The sequence below is a fragment of the Bombus impatiens genome, unplaced genomic scaffold (genome assembly GCF_000188095.3).
Source record: "Bombus impatiens unplaced genomic scaffold, BIMP_2.2 scf_0106, whole genome shotgun sequence".
In the NCBI taxonomy this organism is placed as follows: Eukaryota; Metazoa; Arthropoda; class Insecta; order Hymenoptera; family Apidae; genus Bombus; species Bombus impatiens.
In genome coordinates this window covers 148,644-172,250 of record NT_176525.1, presented here as the reverse complement: position 1 = coordinate 172,250, position 23,607 = coordinate 148,644, and the positions used below count along the sequence as shown (strand labels likewise).

The following is a 23,607-nucleotide window of genomic DNA, read 5'->3' as shown; positions in this document are numbered from 1 at the left end:
TTAGACAAACGTTTTATGTAACTTGCCTAACGCGATACGTGCCCCAAAAACGATATTTGCACTCCCCGGAATTCGCTTCTTAGGATTTTTCCTACCTTTCTACTTACCTAGCAGAAAGTTTAGTCGACGTTTATTGTATTCGATAGAAAGAAACTTTACCTGTTACTGTATCTAAGAAAACGAGAGAAATTTAATGTCTTTTGAATGCTGTAAATTATATGGCATTTTTGTTAATATTCCTATTATTGCATCTTTGAAGATCCAATCACGTCATGACGAGTTCAACGATGTCGTTATCGCATCTGTTTAGCTATGGAATATATTCTATTCGAGTTAATAACTCTCTGCATAGTTTACAAATAGATTTTCATATCGTTGGTTTTTAATGCAAAACTTTAAGATACAAGATTTATCGAATTTTCCTCAGAAATCTAATGGAAATTTTCACCAGTGTGAGAATATTTCTCATTTCTCTGTCATATTCTTTTTGATATCTTTTCGAATTTTTAACTAACTACATAGTTTTTTTTTATTTATTTAAATTCTACAATTTGTCCAGTAGGACATTTGGTAAAATATCATAGCTTAGTGGTATAATAATATAACATGTGGGTGGCTACCCCCAGCGGGGTACCATCTTCGTGTTTGTTAGCTTATATCCTTTGTGAACTAACTACATAGTAAGTAATATAAAAAGACAAGTAATTTTTTTATTATTCTCTAGTCTCTTACACGTTCTACGTATTTCTTTTTCATACCGTTTTCACATATTCTCTATGATACATCCTACGTTTACTATTCTCGATACGTATTATCACCTCGAATTGTTCACACGAATAAATATCCATTGTGCTATTTTCTGCCACACAATTCTTCTTACGTTCTTTAATCTGTCCCGTGCAATTCCAGTGTTTTGATCGACGATCTAACATTCGAATACCGTCTTGATGGTACAAAATGACAGATAACCGGCAGGCACCGGTAAAAAAGTAGTAAAATCAGGAAATCCACACGCTTAGGTAGAAAAGAGGATTATGTTCTTCAGGAGGGTCGTGTGTTAAAACACGTTACGATCCGTTCTACCGGTTCAATTCGTTTCAACAGCGTACGGTGAATCGTGGACAGGGGGTTACCAGTTACGAGATTCGAAAGTAGGCCGTACTTCCTAGGGCAATAAAACTTTTACTGCTAATCTATTGGAATTTTACGTCGTACAGTGAATTTCATGCGAATGCATCATGCTAGAAACAATTAGGGAACCATTTTCGATGAAAGTAACCGAATACCGCCAACGGGAGAATCTTATTTTTAGGGACGAAGTTACTTTGGACGTATCGAAATAGTCGTTGATTTAAAATTTATTACGAAGAGACGAGATAAGTTTGATAAAGATCGGAAATTTCTGAATATTTCAAATTATCAAATGTTCAAACTGTCTAATTGTCAAATTTCCCAAGTTTCTAGATATTCAAATAGCGAAACTCTCAAGTGTATTGAAATATTCAAATGTTTAAGTTCTCGTGTTTTATAATTCTCACAGATTTTCGAATTCACTGATTTTTCGTTTAATCTTGTCCGTTCAATAAGTCTGCACTTACTCGAATTTCGCGCATTATACCACGGTGAGATTCTTAATAGATTAAAAGCGGATTTTATCAGATTGATGGTGATATCGCTTTTATGGAATTTATGCCTAAATGAAATTTAATTTTTCCAATGGAGATTAAAATTTTCCAATTGCAGCTTCTAATACGCAATCGCAAAACGATTCTATGTAAAATTGAATTTATTTGTAGCTTGCTGCGTAACGTATCGTTTAATAAAATCTGTCGATTCGTAGCTCGTCGTATTTTGAAGGAAAGACGTAGGTTAATTAAAAATTCTGTAATTTTCTTAAAAGAAGTTGCCTGCCAGCGTAAACTGGAAATTATATTTGAAAAGCTTGCCAGGACTTTGTTCGGTTGCCCGGAAGCTTCAATTTCTGGTTATGCGCGTACCAGTTTACAAAATTTCAGCTTGCCATTTTCGTTTTCATGGATGTGCAAGTATTGCCAACGAGGACATTTAATTTCGTTTGAATTGCACGTTTCTTTTCTTCGTATTCTTAGATGTCTAGCAACAGGTAAACTGGATTACGTCAATATTTTCTCCGAGTTACGTTTACCTTAAATTCAGCGTGGCATGAAAAGTTAATTAAACATATTACACGTTAAAATTAACGACTAACACAGTATCTCTCTCCTGATTATAATATTTACACAAAAGAATCATGTAGATACACCCTATTTTTTTTATTTACACTTAAACATCGATTTTCTCAGTAACATAGAATCCTCGAAGGAAGTATATCTCCTTAAATTTACTTTGCTCTTTTTCTGCAAAAGTATGTACTTTAAAAACCGTATATAGAGATCCATATTAGATCCAAAATAAAATAAAATAAAAAAAAGACATTATTAAGACACATTTACGTGTATACATGTAACCATAATCGGTGTATTTATATTTTCAAACGATCATACCGATAGGCTCATGCACATCTATAGTATATAACAACGTAACAACCATCGAACTCAGCACTCAGAGGTCACGTTTCATGGCAGCCACCTCGTAAGCGTGCAGAAGCTCGGCGTAAATCGTGTAAGGAATACATTTGACAAGTTTTCATTTCTAATTCGAGGTGGCAGCAATTCGGGAATGAGAAAATCGACTGGTACGTATTGTTGCTGTTTCATATTTAACGAACACGTCTATAAAAATCGAATAATTTACCCGATTAACGAAACGTGTTAAATTCGACATTAGAACGATCAGAGAGTCTTTCACAGTAGTTTTAGACCTTTTCTTTCCACGATTGTCTTCAGAACCATACAAGTCACTTAAATAAAATTAACGTGATTTTCTATCGAGATAGGAGTATGATTATATTATGGTTTGAGGTGTGATATAGTTGGTTTCTAATTTTTCTGCTAACTGGAGTTTCACGTTTATCGTTATAGAGAAACTCGATGTATCTCTTGAAGTTACGAAAATATGTCACGTATGAAACTATACGTGACAAGCGACGACTCTGCATATCGATGGCTAGTTTGAAGCATATGAAACTAATCGGACGATATTTTGAAGAATCGAATACATTCACTGCGTACATTGCTATACGTTATCAGTAGCTAATTTTAATATTAACAAGATTTTCCCAAAATTCCTCTTCTTCCTAAAATTTATTAACATTGTAACCCAAATCACTACCACTTCGAAACAAATTATATCCTTAAAAATAATCTAAATTGGTATATATATATACATACAACACATTACTTTCACATACTTGGATATACACATATAAAAGTGTATACATTTATATATTATATATATATATATACACACACAGTGATACACACGTATAGAAAACATATATATTACGACAGATTGGACGTTAACGTGCTATTCGGACAGACAGACAGACACACATGCCCATGCTACTAACTCGTTAAATTCGCATCGCCGATTGCAGCGGGGACGATCGCCGATGCTTGCCCGTCCTCGACGAACGTCGATCTCATACCTAATGCTCGTAAAAAAATCTTCGAGCCATGGCCACAATCCACTTCATCATGTCGACAGAGTCTATGTTTGGTGCTTGTGCGTGTGTGTGTGTGTGTTTGTACGTGTACCGTTCTCACGATCGAAGATGTTCGCGATTCAAAATATCGTAGATTATCGTAAAATTAATATCTACGATAGAAACTATATGTATGTATCGTGTAACTGTGTATAATGTCGTTTAATAATTATATGTACCATGAAACATTGTGCTATCTGTATATATATATATTTGTATGTAAATCTAGATATATGTGTATGTATAGTAAAATCGTATCTATATATGTACCGTAAATACGAATATTTACGATCGAAGTCAAATGGCATCGATGCTTGAATTTTTGTGCACTTTCATTGTGAAATTGTCCTATGCGTGGATCGTTATAATTTGGTCGATTGGTGTGTTCGATCGGTTTAACGGGAGAACAATTGCAGGAAATTTGGTCGCTGCGACGAAAGTCACAGACGAGCCGGTCTTACGCGGAGGCCGACTAACGGAGGGTGGCCCAAGGAGACCGTCCTTTTCTAAATCGATACTCTACGGGGAGTGAAAAATACTCTAGAACTGGCTACGGGTAATCGCACGGAAGGATAGGGGACGTAAATCTTGTGCTACAAATGAGACTGATATATAGGGTGACTTGCCTAATTTCAGTGTCTTAAATATTGCTTGTTTTCGATGGTGGTAGTAAATTTCAAAGGAGAACGTTATTCCTTTCGATGGAGTAAATACTACGACGAGGGAAACGTTTCTTTTCTCGGCGTTACATCCTTTGAAATTTCGAAGTCGTCGATATTTTATTTATAAAAGTACATGTGAGAAGTCGATCATTTTCAACACTTGTTAAAATAAGTCATTTTTTCTACCGATCGTTCGATCATAGATGTTTCATTGTTTATATTAATTTGTATTATTTCACAGTATTTTGTATTATTTTATATTCTTCATACTGATTATAGGTATGACAGATATTATAGAGATCGTGGATCACTAGATTGATCTTCATCTCAGCGATTTGGATATGATTGTAAAAATATGTATATATATTATCAGTATACTTTTATTAATTATCACCAACGTATTATACAGGGTGGTTGGTAACTGGTGGTACAAGCGGAAAGGGGGTGATTCTACGCGAAAAAAGAAGTCGAAAATATAGAATAAAAAATATAGAATAAAAATTTATAGAATAAAAAAAAACGTCAGTCGAGATCTACAGTGAGATCCATTATAACGAGACGTGATAAAGTGCACGCGTACCGAGCGAAAATTCAAAATCGATTTTCTCGAAAACAAAGCCTCGAACGAAAAATTTTTATTCTATATTTTCGACTTCTTTTTTCGCGTAGAATCACCCCCTTTCCGCTTGTACCACCAGTTACCAACCACCCTGTATAATACGTTGGTGATAATTAATAAAAGTATACTGATAATCTGGAAGCTTCGAGAAAAGGTTTCGTTTATCGTAATATTTGCCGCTGCGAATAATATTTTCCTCCAACATTTTTTCCTTATCATCAAAAGCATGTAAAATATTTAAGACACTTCATATTCAAGGGACACGCTACAATATCGAGAAAGTAGGACAAGCGAGTGCGAGCTCTCGGTTTTTTCAGAAGAGGATTTGGGAAATTCGACGAGTAAGTAATAATTTGATTCGATACAGTCTGAAATTTTTTTCTAGAATCTTGAAACGATTTGGCAAATTGTTCAAGTCATATTAATTTTCTAACGTGATTACTTAAGTTTTATTCGATACTTTAACATTTGTGATCTGCACGATGCGATGTATGGAGAACTTTAGTTAAATCTCATAGACGCTTGTTGTTACGTTGTCGTAAACGATAAACTTGGAGACGTGATTCAAAACACTGTCATAGTTTTAATTAGTTCTATTTAACTTAATTAAATTCTAATTAACTTCGTGGTGAAGCATAAATCAAATTATAAAGGAAAACTCTGCTATGAAATAGTTATCATCACGTAAGGATTATTCTTTTCAAAATTTCTGCGATAATTTCAATTGCAAGGGATCGAGAAATAAATTACGAATTTTTAATTATTTCACTGCTTCGTTCGTATATAATTTATAACAAAATATATCGATCATCCGAAGCAAAGTCTCTCCATTAACTATTAAATAATAATAAAATTGAAAATAGTCGGTAAAAATGTGTAATTTATTAAGTATTACACAAATTATTTGCATATAGCGAGAAGTTTACCAAATCAAATTATGCCCCGATGAATTTCCAAAATTCTCAAAAATTGTTCATCACGTTTCGACTTACTTTTACGTTAAGAGTCTGTCCCTTTTTATAACACAATTTTTATCGTACACTTTACATCAACAAATTTCGAGTCAGATAGCATTTATAAAAATTAATATCAAACTAACTGCACGTAGTGGACAATTTATCTTTTCAAGAGGATCAATCCGCTTCGATTTACCAATCGCCGAGATTTCCGGCAGCAGATCGAACCAACTCGGAATAATATGCCCATGTTGTAGTAGTGCTACAGCTGGCTTGGCCAATCAAACTTTCAATTAGCCAGCTAATTAATTGATGGTCAATAAACGGGTAATACCGGCACGACTATTCAGATGCTGATGAAGTCAAGTGCAATGTCAATGAAATTTTCGAACGATCTACCTAGCCACGATTTACTTATGCGAGCTTTCATTAATAATATCAACAATTAACTAGTATTGATATACTGGAAAGTGGAACAAAAATTGATAATTAGAACGTTGAAAGTTTGGACAAATTTAAGAATTTATAAATAAATTATGTAAATTAACCTAGAAATGGTATTATTTTGAAAGTGCGTTATATTGGAAATTTACATGTAAAAACGTTTTTTTTCATTCATTTTAAAAAGATCTAAATTCTAAAAATGCTGGAAAAGAAATAATTTTGAGATATTTAATTATCGACTTTTTTCTTTTCATTCCAAGTGTACCATCAGACTCCAAACGTTGTGACGTGTATTTTTTCTTTTTTTTTAATCTATTTTTATGATAGAGAGTAAAGGAATAGTAGAGTCGAGCTATAGTTTTATATCTAAACTCTAGCAGATGGAAGAAGAAAGATAGAAGATACTATTTCACTATAAAAGTTGGGGCACTAAATTTGCATGATATTGGATGGGATTGTACAATGAAATTACTGATCGTGTTCAGTCTTGAATGAACGTTTCTCATTTTGTTCACTTGTTTTTTCGGATCTTCCGAAGAACGTTGTATTTCTTTAATTTCGCCAGTAGAATTTGAGAAGAAGTAAAAATAGCATCTGATCAGGCGCAAAACCTCGTTTTAAACCTAAAATCTATTAAACATAAAATTTCCCATTTCCTCTCTACGAAACCACTTTTACAATTCCAATGCAATATTTAACCTATAAATCAATTTTTCACCTATCCTAAACTTGATGTTTTTAACGCGAAAATATCTTGTTAAGAAGACGAATAAAAAATTATTTCTACGACATTTTAAATATTTTTTGATCGATATTTTGACCGTTAAAAAATGACAAAATCCTTTATAAATAGAAGGAACCTCGAATCAAATTTTACGTTATCATCGAATAAAATATATTTTCAGCATTTTTCAAATATATTTTCCTTTATCGATCTTACAACGCGTCTCGTGTACTCTGCTGTTCTTGCATTATTCTATTTGCGCGACACCAGGAAGTCTGAAGATAAACGAACCAACTCTCTCACGAACACACATCGGTTAATTTGTACTGTTCATGGGACATGGGAAAACCATTCCTTAGTCGAATATTTGAAGTCGAATCGAACAGGTCAGACGTGTTTTTCCTACAAACATTCGACCGCGTGATGGCTCGTAAATATACAAAGTTAGTAAACATTCGTGCAAACTCTCGTGAAGTACATTTCGATAATTGAGTTGCAGAATGTTAGGTTTTGTTTTGGTATTTTCAGTGTTGATTTACTGGAGATCATTTTTTGCGTTATCAATTCGGTGCTCCATTTATCGAACTTGATTGTTTCAAGAAATTGTTTGTTTAGAAAGAACGAGGAGCAGTATTAAAAGATACAGTATTATATATTTTTTTATTTTATTTATTAAAACATATTAAACCGGTGAAATATCTCGAATCGATCAGGCACCTTATAAACAATGGAATCAATTAAATTCATAAGATTTGTTGCTTTTACGTATTTCACTCTCATGTTTCATTCGTACCCTTCTTCTCATCATTCCTTTCGATTTAACCTTCTTACTTTCGTTATTCTTTTTAAGTGGATCAGTTCCTCATATCCCGAGACAGTTCGAGGACCATTTTCTGCGTTACTTAATTTTTTTCTATTACCCGCGTCTGTATATTCCTTTTGAATGGTTGTCACAACATTTTTATCATAGCAGAAAGTTCAATTTTTATTGCCGCATCGCACGAATAACAGTATCACCCTAGCAAGCTTATACAATTCTTGAAGACTTCCGTTTGCATGGTTGAAGCAATAAAAATTTTATAGCAGCACTGTCTTTTCATTGTCTCAAGCAACGTATCCCCTAAAATTACATCATTTCTATAACGTTTCGTATTTTGTTATCTCACCTTCTCCAAGTATCTTTCATTCTACGTTTATCTTTCAAACATATACATTTCGATTAGGAGCTAACAAAACCCAAGAAGAATCTTCATCACGACACACGATTTCCAGTTACCTTAAGTAACTCCAAGCTCCAAGCTTCTCACGAACTTTGAACTCGCTCATTGTCGAATCATGAAACTTTTTAAGAATTTGGCGGAATACGTTCGTATCGTAATCAGATTTTACCTGTCGGAATAGTTAATTGCGAAAGGTCGCGCCACAATTTTTGTTGCATGAAATTTCATCGAATAAATTTCATGAAAAACGATAAATTTATCATATTTATTTATATATATTTATCGTATAAAATTAATTGTTATATATTTTGCACGTTTGAATAAGTAATAACGATTGGTAGGAGTGACCGATTATCGTACGTGATTCTGGGTTCCCTCGTCGACGAATACTTGTAAATGAAATTTCATGCGTACACGTACACGCACCGGGACGTGATCAAAATGTCTAACATATAGGCGAGCGTTTATCCGAAAATTGACGATACTGCTAGCTGACATATCTTAACATCCTACGTTATACATTATATCACCTTTATGTACAAGTTCATAAAATTCCAACATCAAGTTTTATACTTTTCGATTAACCTTCATCGCTGGAACTTCCAACTTGATGGTGATTAAAAAAAAAAAAAAAAAAAAAAAAAAAAACAGAAAAAAGAAAAAAGAATCATTCGTCTAATTTCTACGATTCCGCGTCGAATTCGAGTGTTGCTGCTCTCTAGAACAGATCGAGGCGATGAAAGGCCTCATTGTCGGCGTTCTCTCGACGCGAATGTCCTTTTGTCTCTTACTTTTCACCGATCGTTGCGCAGCTCTCTTCATGTTTCCGTTGCTGAATATCGTGGAGCTGCCACGGGCCAACCGCGTTTCGCAGTTGCCAGCAAACGATTTTAATTTGCGCCCACCGAGTCAAGAGATTTGATTACTGGGGCGGAAACGGAAGTAACGCCGACTGTTAGCCAAGCTACCCTCTCGCCCAAATACACTTTAACTCTTCCCATTTCCATTCACCCTCGTTGACTATCCCAGTTTGCCCCAATGCGCGTGTATTATTTTCACGCAACGCTCCGTGGGCCGATTTGCAAAGCATATCGTACGACGTTAAGAATCTCGTGCTCACCACAAGAGTTGCTATACCTGCGTACGTAACGTATAACAACCGTGACCTGTACCAAGTTGATTTGGACGGACTGTAGCGGTAAATGTTGCTTTTTAACGAAATAAATTTACTAATGGAAACACGATAGAATTTCACTCGTTGGAATGAAATTTTAATCCGTAGCCGATTAAATTGATTCGATTATATCGATTGAATCTATTTGTTCGAATTGTATATTTGAATTTCTGTTAGATGAACGAAAAGTTATAGGTAATGAGAAAAATCAGTGAATTCCAATTACACGAATTTGGACGCATCTCTTTGGATTTATGTATTTTTCTTCTTCAGATATACCGTTTTTAACGTTGTTCTTCAAAAATATTATTCTTCCGAATGTCACGTTTCAAATTCAAGACTCGTGTCGTTGGAAGAAAATTTAGAAAACCAACAGTGAATCTACCGATAGTAGCATCATCCTCGTAGAAAATATACACGTTACGCAGGTACGCTTATGGTCGTAAAATAACTGGGTTTTAATTCCTATGGAAGAATAACTCGAATTTTGTGCGTATTCGTTGTACCATAGCGAAAAGGACAGCGAAAAAATGTCGAACAAAAGATACACGACGCGAAACAGAATAAATCGGCATTCAATTCTTATGAAAATTCTACTGTAAGTAAACGTCATACTTTCAGTATATAACGATATACACCGTAGGCGAAGAGTTTGAAGCTCCCGCATATTTTGCAATTTCTTGCATATCTTGAATATTTTACATTTTACAATCTAATATGTTTATCCGTTCTCGAGAACGTGGGCTAGAAGTTCGCTACTCGTTCGGAAGTAAAATATTCGCTTTCGTTGGGTTTAGGAAATGTCAAACGCTCTAACGAGATAGTATTCGTTTAATTACGAGCGTTGGTTGTACGAAATCTTGTAATCAGGCCAGATGTTTAATATTTCTCGTGAATCCGATCTGGTGTTTCAAGGAAAACAGATGAGTCGCTTTTATTAAAATTAAGAAACACCATCGGACAACTAAAGAATATGATTCGAGCCTCGTAAACGAAGAATATTTTTTCCACCTTTTCTTCGAAGTTATTCGTCTGAGAAACTTGTTGGATTACTTTTCGCTCACTCTGTTCCTGTTTCGCTATTATTCTTCTAGAAATCTTCTTTCTGTTTTTTATACATATATTTCGAGTCTCTTCTGTTCGTCGTCTCGTTGCTTTCACCCGGTTCTACTCGCTTAATTTCGCTGAAAATTCGTCAAGTGTCTTTCGTAGTGGATATCCTCGCTCAGTTTTCTACAAGATATGGTTCGAGAGTTTCGTTGACAAAATTTCGTGGCGTACTTTAGCAGAACTCCGTTTGAAAGGAATGCCTTGATAAATGGTCCTCTGACCATCCCCCTTCCTTCGTTAAGGGACCAATCCTTTGATAAATTCACGAATTTTCCGTTTCAGAGATAATTAACTCCGTATTTTGGATTACATCGTAATTTCACAGTAGATGTTCGATGCAGCTTCCATCAGAAACTACACGTATTGATGTCACGTATCATGGATAATCGCATGTATTCGAACATCGTCTTCTAACAGGATTGTGCATGTTAGTTATCCCATGTTTTAGATCAAAGAGTTTACATCGATGTGAGACGCTTTACATAGATGACCGAAAACATTAAATAGAAGTTGTTTATCGTTACTACTACCAGTATCAAATTATATTTCTTTTTATGTCAATTGCCCCTATGTGCTTTGTTAACTTGTTTGTCAAAATGTAGGATTTTTTGCAGAAATTTTGTATCCACTCAAAAAGCGTTCAGATTCACTTTCCTATGCTACAATTTAGCCTTCTATAATGTAAGACAACCTACAAAGTAAATATTTATATATCTATATCTTTTACGCTTTGTTTTCTGTTATATTGTATTAGTATTAGTTGTATATCATTTTTCCGATACCAGATAAAAATATTTGTAAGTATTACTGATGGTTATTAGATTTCAAATTGAAATAAGGAATCCGTAAGATATCTGTAATAATTATAAAATATTATAATTTTTTTTTTCATAATCAAATAAAATTCTACATAGAGAGTAAATATTTATATGTCTATATCTTTTACGCTTTGTTTTCTGTTATATTGTATTAGTATTAGTTGTATATCATTTTTCCGATACCAGATAAAAATATTTGTAAGTATTACTGATGGTTATTAGATTTCAAATCGAAATAAGAAATCCGTAAGATATCTGTAATAATTATAAAATATTATAATTTTTGTTTTCATAATCAAATAAAATTCTACATACAGAAAATTAAAGTACTAACTTACACACAATCCCAGCTGCTACGAAACGATTAGCTTCGAGTATTAATGTTCCCATTACAGCTGTTTCTTCTACCACCGCTTTCAAATTTGTCTAAACCATCAGAGAATAATATTTTCTAGTATCGGCATTTATAAACAAATTCAGTAAAATTATAAACAAGAGTTTCAAGTACAAATATTTTCACTACAGCCTTTCCTCCATTTCAGGACTGTCAAATTGTACAGAATTTGTATTTTTAAAGTCATCTTGTATGTTTTCCTTTTAATTTAGCGCAATAAATTATCCAAATACTTAATTGCATCGCAACAAGTTTACAAAGACAAAACGCTGCTCCAACTCGCTGCACCATCTTGAAGATCTCTGCGACTTTCACGGTGCAACGTTCTCATCGGTGAACCATCCGTCATAGCGAAGTTTTGGCCGCGGATGGCGTCCGACGGCGCGTGTAGCGCAGTTCAGAAAGAGGAAAAACTGTTGACCCGCTTCGTGACGAGACAGCAATTACTCTAATGATCATTCTCCTACTCCCGGCAGGTTTCGTTTCTCTTTGCTCCTTCGTCGCTCGTCTTTCTTTTTCTCTCGTCTTCCTCTCAGAAACACTTTAATTGCCGTAATCGCTCCATGGCTAAGATCGCTATCCTTAATCTCTGAATCTTCCTCCGTTCGTGACATGCTTTCACGTTATTTAAAATCTTATCGATGAAGCGTTACTGCTTCTGGTTTCTCTTTATTCGACAATTGTTGTTAACTATTTAGTTTCACGAAAATGAATACGCGAACTGAAAGATGGAAACGCGTCTTGATGGCAAGTAATAATTTAATGCTTTAATTATTCAATGGTCAGATATAATATTTTTTAAAAAGGATCTTTAAACGTCTTTGACGCAAGTCTGCGATAATCTTGGAATATTTTTGAAATTACATTGGCTTTGAAATATGTCTTTACGACGACACTGAATAATCACGAAATAATGTTGAAGCGCCTTTGAATAATCTTGGACCGTCAGTTCTTTGAAAATCACGCCAAAAAGCTGAAGTTATTCTTTGACTTTCAAGTATTGATATTTTTCAGTACTTGTTCGGTTTCTCTAAAGTCAAATAGAATTTCGCTTCGCTACAGGCGCGATTCACAATAATTGTGTAATTTCGTTCCAATGTTTATCATTTCAGTGTCGATGGTCAAAGGAAACATGACCCAAATATCATAGCCAATTGTCACTTTCCTCTCGTCGTTCCCTGTTCAAACGAATCGTTAAGTTGGGAAACGTTTAATCGAGCAACTGCTCAGAACGAGTTCTATCTTTTAACGAGCAGTAGCCGTAAAATCAATTCAATCGGTCCAGTATCGATTGGCTCTCTGTTCGACCCTCTAGAAATCAGCAATTAACGCTACTAAAGGAAGATTTCTGCTTCTCGACAATTTTATGCTTACTCGCCATTGTTCTTCGATTCTTTCCTTTCTTTCTCGACGCTTAAGATCACAGAGATCCTTCTGTTCACGACTTTTACGATTTTATTTTCTGTACCTAAATCTCCCTCTCCTTATTTTCGTAAATTGGGAAATTTCTTTTTAAGCTGCGTCTTCTGGACTAAATCTCGATATTCGCTCCCTCTCCTTATTTTTGTAAATTAGGAAATTTCTTTTTAAACTGCGTCTTCTGGACTAAATCTCGATATTCGCTATTCAACATTTTTCCCGACTTTCTATTTAACTTTGCCTCGATCACCGTCATTTTGAACGAATCGCAAGCACAAGAATATAGAGCCGGAGAAGGTTGCTCAATGCAGGACGCTTCCTTTACGCTCCTTTTTCTTTCAACTTACTTAATACCCGCCACGTTCCTTCTTTCCTTTTTTCGCGGTTGTACCTTTCATGCTCTTAAATTCGCAGCCTCGTGGAAGCCCGGTAAAGTCGTTCATTTTTTCGACGCGAGAGAAGTTTTCGTTCGAATTCATCCGCTTACTAACGCGGCACATTTTCCTACGTCCGATTTTCAGCGCGTTTTGCTCCAAAGTTTCCTCTCATTCACTCCTTCTTCCAATTGAAATTTTTGCCCGCTAATAATCCTTTTCTTCGAGGTTATTGTATATAGCATCCCATCGTATATTTGCTTTTTCGTTTCTAAATGAGATGAAATGACAGTCTTGGTTATAGTCTCGAAGCAGAATCTCGACCGCTGTTAATTTTAGTAACTACTGTACTTTAATCCTGCGACTATCAATTCCTTTTAGATAGTTAATCCTTTTCCTGTTTTAAGAAATTCCGGTATCGAGGAAAATATTAAAAGAAATTTTAATAGTTCTGAAATATCTTTCTTTCTAAATTAAAAAGCTTTTCGAAGAAAGATTAGCCGGAGAAAATCACAAAGATTATAGCATCTACGATAAAAGTGCCTGGAAAATACTCAGAAGCTTTCATGTTTCCCCACACGATCTTAAAGAAAAAGGATATACTACGTTCTCTTATGAAAACTCGTGGCCACCTCTTCTTTCCAATCGCATCACGAATTATAGCGAAGCAAATCCGAATATTTAGAATAGAAAAATTCAAGTAACCTAGAAACAGAGGTGCTAAACGTACGAGAGAACGAAACAGGGGAGATCAAAGAGACGCGATTCGACTATCTCGCCGTCTTTTCGAATTCTACGTGGGACTCTGTATTGCCACCATTTCGTCCTCGTTCGTCATTCAAAGAAACGAAACTTATCGCAAGCTAGCGGTACGTGTGCCGTGTTTATTCTCGTTGCTTTTCTTTCCGATTTTCTTCTCGTTCACTCGTTCCAAGGCACGAAGGCGTTTAAAGTTCGATTCGTTTTCTCCAGCGAGTTCCATCTTGCTCGTTTATCGACGAATCTCGAGAATCGGAGGAAACAGAGGAAAGGAACGTCGGTTTCGTTTTACGTTTCCTCGTGCCTGCTTCGACGAACCAGATCTTCAAGACTGAACGTACGAAATCGAATTAGCAACGTCGCGACTTCTGAAGGCAACTCACAGAGTGGACTAAAAATTTCCTCTCTTTTTTCTTGGCTAGGTTTTACACCATGAAGAAACTCTTTCTTCGCGGTGTCCAGAAAGAGAGAGATTCGATTAATGTTACTTTGAATTGCGCTAGTTGAAACTGTCGCCAGAATAAATTGCTGCTTTTACTTTTTTTCTCTCCGACGTTCCTCCCTCGGTGCGTTTACACGAGGCCAGCGAATGCTCGTTTTCGTTCCCCGTTCTTGTAAAATTAAAACATGAAAGTGGTAACGCGTGTCCGTTTATGCACGCGACGTACGAACATTCATAGAAATTACACCGAGCATTTTTGAATGCGATAAAGACTATGCGAATGTTCCAGGAACGCTTTGATCGTTTTCACTGCGGGAACAGAGAGCAAATGATTGCACAGCGTATTTTTGCAAATGTTAATTTCGAATTACTAAATGGCTATTTGCCGATTATTTTGCAAATATAAAGAGAAGAAATTCCTTTAAAAGCTATCGTAATTATCGATACGTGGCTAGTACTAAGAAGTTCGACTGGACATTCTTTATGCGATTTAATAATTTAATAATTCAAATAACCATTTTGTTTTATAGACTTCCTTCACAAAGTTCCAAAAAATCCCGCTCAAACGTGTAAACGTAGTATCTATTAAACGAATCCACTTTTAAAAATTATATTTTTAATACCTTTTCTATCGTCGATAATACTTTGTTTATCTTCTGTTGCATAGAGTATCCGAGCAGAAGTATTATAATTTGCAAGTATTATGATTCGTAGATCATATTTCTTAAGGTTTTTAGATCGTCGTTATGTTTCTTTCACGATGAAATTATGGACTGCTGCTTGTTACGCTATTGCGTTATTGCCGAGAAGAATTTAATTATATGTAGAAGTATAGTTTCCAAGGGATTGTTGAATATACAATTTAACGCGATTACTTGAAATTTTGATAATAATTAAGAATCTTGCGAATTGTTGCATAATATTATAACTTGCGTGCCTTTATCGTAAATCACTTTACAGATTGCTATTCTCGTACATGTTCGCGTTGCTTACATTATAGATAGTTAAGGGCTTGTTTACTGTTAGCTTCACCATCTGCCAAGATCAATATGCCTCCATTTTCTGGCAACCTATCAATATTCCAAGTTACATCAATCATGGGAACACGGACAAGATTTCTATATTAGCAACACAAAGTAGTAAGTCTATTTTCAGTCGGAAACTAATGCTTTGTTTGGAAGCATTGTAGTCTGAATTCAAAGTAGTCTAAACCATTTCTTTAGTCTGAATTTTTAAGTAATTTTAATTAACAATAAAAAAGATCCTTTTGCTATACCGATTACCCATTCGTATTAATGTTATCAACGATAATTTAAATTTCAGTTTTGCTAAATCCTAAAGTTCATCGATATTTTGAATTAGCATCTTTCTCTCTCCCTCTCGACAGGTTTCATTAATTTCATAAAGCTATCATATAACCGTGTAACGCGATATCTTTCCCATTTTATTTGTTTAAAAACACCAATCGAAAGTTTGTGTAATAAAACTTTGAAATACCTTCCTCATTTTCGAATATTTATATAACGACCCCAAATTGTTTTCAGCGATATAAATCCTCCAGAAATTAATAGAAACAAAACTAAAATTTCCAATGTAAGATCGAACGTTTTCATTCCACTCTTTTCTCTTCTCACAGAATTATATTGCGTTGGCAACTAAGTGATCGCGGATTTTGTCAATACCACCTAATGACAAACTCCGCAATCACTTAGTTGCCAGCACAATAGTTACGTATCAAATATGAGATTAGTAACAGATTGTTTTTATTAAAAAAAAATTTTTTCTCAAAGAAATCGGCAGTTTCTCGTTCGTCGGAGAGCGGCGCAGACAGTTTTTCCCGATATTCACCCACATATTCGTAAATTCACGTGTTAGGAGAAACTTCGTTGGCGGATTTCGTCAGTCGCGGCTTCTCACGGGAATAACACGCAGGAAATCGAATTTTTTCGGAATCTTTCCACATTCTTTTCAATCCTATCGACATTTCAACGTTATATCTTGTGTCAGAGTTGGAGCAGTCGGTGAAATCTTCCGGGATCTTCGCTTTCTGTTTCGTCGCATGAAATGCTTTTATTCGCGTCGTTCGATCATCGATTCCTCGAGTAAAATATCGGGATCCTCCAACGTGAAATACATACAATGTACTAGGTGAACAATAGGTTCGTTTGCATTCCTCTGTATTAATTTTATTTGAAATATATTTATATGTCGGAGATGAAAGAACATCGGGATTTCCCGTCCGGAATGTTGGGAAAAAGCCCAATACCCTAGTCCAGACTTTTACTATAGCTACACTTAAATAATAAAAATAAGAAATAATTCTAATGTTCCAGTCTGGCTTTATGACGATGGGTTCGGGCTCGAAGTGACATAGCGGGTCACTGGACGTAGCCACGGGAGGGACGTGTACTTGACAGAGGTGTGGAATGATTATATGGCTCTCCTTAAGAACAAAGATTCACCCGAGAAGTGGGGACAGGAATATATAAAGGCAGCTTCATTTGGATTACGGGTTAGTTAGTTAGTCGTTGGACGAATTGCTGATTGAGTTATCGAGAAAGTTACCCGAATCGTGTATTACGTTTGTACTCGTCATCCCGTGGATCATGGATTCGTTATCGAACCTGAATTCGTTGTCACCATCGTCTCGACCATCCTATCGCCGCTATTACTCATAGCCTCTTGTAGTGTCCACATTTGTACCCATAAACATTAGCTACATCCGCGACGATAAAGTAAGTAAAGGTTCATCGAACGCCCCCAAAATTCCAACCTGACTCCGACATATACAACTGGTAATTTTTATAGATGGAGCGTGTATTATTTTGTTTTTTGTAGCTTCTTCAAGCCCGTGTATCGATTAAGCATTGCGAGTATCCTATTATCCTAAACCGTTTGATTTTCATACAGAAATACGCGTACATTTTTAGCAGAGAATTCTAGATTATGCAACTATAAATATTTCGGTAATTTTCAACACATAACGTTGTAATAATTTTTATTGTATTATAAAGTAAGAAAAGAATAGTGTTAAAGCACGAATTTTTTCACCCCATTATCGTCAATGATGCAATTACAATTTATCGACTTCTATGCCACCTTTAATTTGTTCGGCATTCTGTTTTAGCTGTAAGTTAACTGCGTTACATTTTATATTTCAAGAGTAACGAGTGCTGTGTTTGAAACGACGATCCGAAACTTGACGTTTTTCATCACGTTTTTCGCGGACTTGTCGATATTTTATATACAGTTGAATAAAATAATTTGTCGTTCGTTTGAACCGAACTCGGTAAACAATATCTCTTTTAAAGAAACATTTATCCGTATAATCTTCGACGTCCATAAAATTTTTAAACGATACAGTATAAAAGTATTATAGATCACAAGCGATATTATCCCAATTTTGTTGACAACCTGTAGATATTTCACTCTCGTAATACACGAACACATCTGCCAAGACCGATCCATCTCACTGGCATCTTCCAATCCTTCGTCCCAAATACATCTGTCAACCTCTTCAAATTCCTATTACAATTTTACGCCTTCTTCCATCTCGCCGTTTTATCTTCCCATCGCCGTCCTCACTGTCATCGTGATTCCTTATCTTTGTGGCGTGTAATCAAGTTGAACTATTAACTTGAAATTTCTTCTCGCACCGACGATGTGAAAAACGCTGTTGGCACGCACATGCCAGCGTAGGCGAGAATTTCATTTGAAAATCAGGATAAATACAGCTTTCCTTTCGAAAGACAGATAAATTCAAGAAACGATACGCGATTCGTATTTGCTTAGAAAATATTGTTACGAGTATCCAAATTTCTATCGCCGATTAAACAGTAAGATATTTCAGTGCATAGAGGCATAGATTTCTACGTCTTTATCCTTATTTTTCACTGTTCTTAATTAAACCCTGGAATTACCAACAATGTGAAATTATGTAACGTGAAATTTATACCAAAGCAACAAAAATGATATTATATGAGAACTACACGCGACATCATGGCAAAAATAAACTTTTATCTCTATATTCTACTCGTCGAAAAAAATGTAACAACAATTCCATATAGTCCCTCCCCTACTCGATCGATCCTTCATCCGCGAGATGAATGATACTCGGAAAAATGCATGCAACTATGGGTCAGAGTACGAAATCGTGTCGATGAATTTCGTGGATTCGGAGAAAAAATAACGGTTAGGGCGGAGGTCGTGGAAGCAAGGGTGTGCGAGTAGAGACACAACCAGGCTGTACGTTGCATACATACAGGTGAATAGGCCGCGAGGACTGCACGTGTGCGCTGCAGCCGCTGCACTTCCCTGTACGTTGAACTATCGATCGTTTCGGGGCGGACTGCGAGCCTTCTCGCACCCTTGTGCTTCCTCTTCCTCTTTATCCCATGTCTGGACAAGTCGTTCGTGGACTTTACGAAACTCTTTCGCTCGTTTGTTGTCCCTGATCTTCTCCTCTCTTCCGTTTGCCGCCTCAGTTGCGTTGAATGGTCGTAATAGAAAGATGTTATACAGCAGCAACGTGGTCTGTCGGTGTTGGTTGTCGCCCTGTGGCTCCAGCATTTAACTTTACCAGACCTAAATACTTTTTACCAGAGAAATTCTTACGACGAGTTGCGGATTCTGTTCGCTTCATATACGAACGACGACAGCAATCGTGCGCTAAATTGTTTGAATGTTACGTACGAGAGGTTTGAAAAGCTTTGCTAGTATCGTGATATTAAATTATCTTGCGTTTATATGTTATACAGCTACAAAAGTCAGTTTTATTGTAATTTCGTATGTTAAGAAATAAATATGTTATTAAGCGCCATTATACAAAATTCGCCTTAATATTTCTATCAAAGTATATATCTTCAAAATCGTTAAAAAATTTCAGTAAATATATCAAGAATATTCTTTGTATCGTTTTCAATTTTAATTTTAGGGTCGCGTTAATTACAGTTCGAAATTATTGATATTTGATACTTGGCGTGTCTTTATCAACGGTCCTATTCCGTTATTACACTTCGATTCGTTCCATTTTTCATTTAAATGTATGCAATTGTTTTATATGTCCTTTTCTCTCCTACGGAATTCTGTTTCGAAGAAGTTCCCTGTCTCCGATAAAACCAATTACTCGTTATCGAAGCTCCATTTTTCCATGGCTTCTTCTCTTCCGTGATTTTTTCCCTTAAAGCGGGAAACAGATGATAATATCGTGGAGAACGAGATTGAATTTGACTGATCGAACGTTGACATAATGACACATCCTTCTTCTTCGACAGTTGCGTTAACAAAAGTTGCCTTCTTCTTAAAACAGGCTATTTTCTGTTTCACGATCTTGGTTACATCGCAGTCAAAGGGAGTAAACGTAATCAATTTTTTGACATATTTCTCGCCGTTATTTTATTTCTTCTCCATTTTCAATCTTGTTCCCGCGCATCTCGAATTCTTGCTATTTCCTTTTAATATAACAATTTTCTCGATATTTCTGTAACTTCCATTTCGTTTCTCCTTTATTCTCTCCACTTTTAGCTTTATCTTCGTGCGTCATAAATTCTTTCATTTACTTTGACATTAAGGAATGTTAAACATTCTTTGATAGATTATATCATGTAATAGTGTGCGGTATATTATATTATAATATTATCGTTCTTTCCTGAGTAATCTGCGTTGTTTATCCTCGAAATTTTACTCTTGAAGGTCCTGCTTTTCTCGAAAAACCTCCCAAACATTTGACGTAGAAATCAACTTTTTTTTTTTTTATTATTTAATTTGTACTTTACAATTTGTCCAGCTGGACATTTGGTAAATTTTTCTAACTTAATTGCTAAATAACATGTGGATGGCTACCCCCAGTGGGATACCATCTTCGAATTTGATTATTTTATTTCTTTAGTGAGGTGAGTGTTTGCTTGTTAGGCTATGTCTTTTGTGAGATCTGCAGAAATCAACTGTACGATGATCTCGATAAATATCTTAAATTTCTTCGAAGCCTAGAAGAGTAAAAAGCTACGCTTGTTCACAAAAATGAACACATTTGTACAAAAATAATCAGCAAAGAGATATGTCTGTGTGCGAAAAATGATAAATTCTCTTTGATTATATTTATTTTCAACTATTTTACTTTCTCTCGTCGAAATTACAGTGCGCGATCCGAAGCTACGAACGTCATTGTTTCTAACTTTAATAATATCCCAGCAACTGATTTTTGTCATTGGCCAGAATTCGAAAAATAAAGCAATTTTCCCGGTTTGCCGATCCGTTGGTGTGTCTTTTATACACGCGGAACGATAATCGAAATGTTCAAACGCAGGCTCTTTGCGCCGATAACACGGCGTTTTCTTCTCTTTTCTTTTTTGTCGTAACCTGAAAATCAACTTTTATCTCAAAACGTCGTACGTACATTTTTCCAATTCTCGTGAATTGATTTTTCTTATTTGCGTGATACCCCCTCCTTATCTCTTTCGTTTCATTTTTGCTAAAATTACAGAAAGGACGATTTATATTCCTTGACAAATAGATGTTTCACATTTTAGCAATTTCTTAACATTTAGATTTCTTATTTGCTCGAGAGCGTAATAATATTTATTAAGAAACCGAGTGGAATTTATGTCGTTGACCACCGATTTTGATAAAATTCTGTAGATCTAGATAGAAACCCGTGAAAAATTTAATGCACGCTTGTACGCTTGTTTAATCATTGAGCAGTTCGTAAAACGTTTATGCAAAATAATCACGTTCTAGTAGTAGCATAGTCGATGGATTATTGCGTGTACTTTTACTATTATTCTTGTTTGCGGGTAATATGAGACTATAATGATACGTACGTGCATGTTTCGTTTTCATAGAATTCATATCTACATTCGCATCTACATTCGGTTCACATATAAAAGAAAATAACAGAATTAAGAAAAACCTGATAAAAAATTATAATTCCTAAAATTTCTAGGAAATAATATTTCTATGAAATACGTACCTAGCAAATTTTTAATTTCTTTTACAGCTTCCTAACGAATAAAGTTATATTTCTATAATCGTCTGCAACAATTACCAGCAGTCGACTTAACTCTATAGGACTTATCGTTTTTCATTTCCATAATTAACAAGATCCTACGTGCGAAAGTAAAAATGGTAAAAAATCTACTTTGAAATATTTCAACAGACACGTGATTAATCCTTAATATCCTAAAAAGAACTTACCCTTAAACCATAGAAAAAATTATTTTTATCATATTTCGTTACTTTAACGGGCGCTCAGAAGGTTAAAGTTTATAGATTATTTGTAAAGACTTTGCGATTTTATTCTGCTTGGTTTCGTTTATACGTAGCGTCACGATTTTATTGTGAAGGATGAACGAGTAACTACGGGAACTGCGAAAACAATCGCGAAGTGTCTAAAGTTGTCAGGCGGAATTACGTGACCAATACCGTCGAATGTCTCATCGATCTGGAAACTTCGCACCGCAAATTGCTTCGACGTGGGGTTTAGTTTCTCCAGCTTCCCTCGAATGCAGAGTACACGAGTCGAGATATCGGACGCAACGAGGCGTGATCGATGCGGTTCATGATTTATCGTGGATGATTTTGCGGCTGATCAGATCGAAAATCGTGCGCAGAAAGACATTAGATTCCTCCGTAACGTGATTTTGTGCCTTATTAAAAGAGAAATGTCGACCATTCGCCAACCGGCAACTTTCGAGGCGTTACGGTTGCCGTATAAGCTTGACAGATGTTGTTTGTCAAAATTATCGTTGCCAGAGATATAACGTATTTATTTCAATTTTCATATTCCGAAAATACGAAATTTCGAAATTTCGTAGTTTTAAAAACTCGAACTCTCGAACGATGCGTCGTATCATTGGATGATAGGCGATCGGAAAGAGTTTGGCTTCTGCTATTTTATTTTAACGTACCGCGTTTTAATTTGTATTCCGCATCTTACACGATAACCGAGTATGACGAGATAGAATACAAATAAAACGAAGATATACATTCGAAATGAAGTTACCGAGATCTAATCGAAACCGTCGCGGTCGTGTACGATCCGTATCGAATTTGAAATTTGCAATATTTGAAAATCGTTTTACAGTATAACATTTAAAATATCATCAGATTGCCGGAAATTTGAGACGAGCCTTTTGAACGAGCCAATCTGGAGCGAAAACAATAGCGCGAAGAATATTCAGGAGTCAAAAGAAGGTAAAAAACAGGTTGTCAAACAGATACGGCGAACCGTTCTCCTCTGGCTGCGATCGCGCGACCAGGTCCAATTCCATAAATTCTCGTGTATGAAAAAGCGTGTGTCACGTGTGTGTCACATTTTACACGGCATAGAAACCGTGTCGTTCACGACACGGTCGGTCTCGGTGGGTGGAGTAAACTCTTAACTCTCTAAGGTATCAGTATCATCGTGTCACCTGTGATGGCGATCTTGCAGGACCACTTGCTGGTACCCTCAAGGACGATCTGTTCGGCCTGCTCGAGGCTGTCTATGTGCGTGTCCGGGTCGACTGAAAACGTCGTGCTGAAAAGAAGACAATGTCCTCGTCATCGGATCGTCCTTCGACAACCTCTCGTACCATATACGCTCGACACTCGTCGAGATCTCAAAGCTAAATCTCCTCTCGAACACAGCTCTCGTTGTAGTTAGTGGATCGACCACGAGGGGATGTGGTACCTTGCAGAGGCCACCGAAGGACGTGGTGTAGGACTGTCTCGAGGCGGAGGTCGTCGATTGTCGTGAAAACGTGATCACCCACAGCAGCGCCGGCGATTCAGCCCAGACTAGCGATACTATACGGCGAATGAATAGAGGAACCAGAAAGGCAATCGTGGTTCCTCGTATTCCAAGGTATAGGGATTCTCTGCTAAATAACTTT

General features: G+C 35.9%; 1 protein-coding gene across 9 annotated transcripts in view; it reads right to left on the bottom strand.

Annotated features, from left to right (window-relative positions):
- The window catches only part of LOC100744677, a 126,354-nt gene that overhangs the window by 17,733 nt on the left and 85,014 nt on the right, over positions 1–23,607 (bottom strand). For 2 of the 9 annotated variants that reach the window (XM_033318646.1, XM_033318653.1), the window contains one exon: positions 23,146–23,252. The exons of the other annotated variants lie outside the window; for them this stretch is intronic. In XM_033318646.1, coding sequence (XP_033174537.1) covers positions 23,146–23,252 — 107 coding nt within the window. The remainder of the gene's footprint in view (positions 1–23,145; positions 23,253–23,607) is intronic. 9 annotated transcript variants of the gene reach the window in all.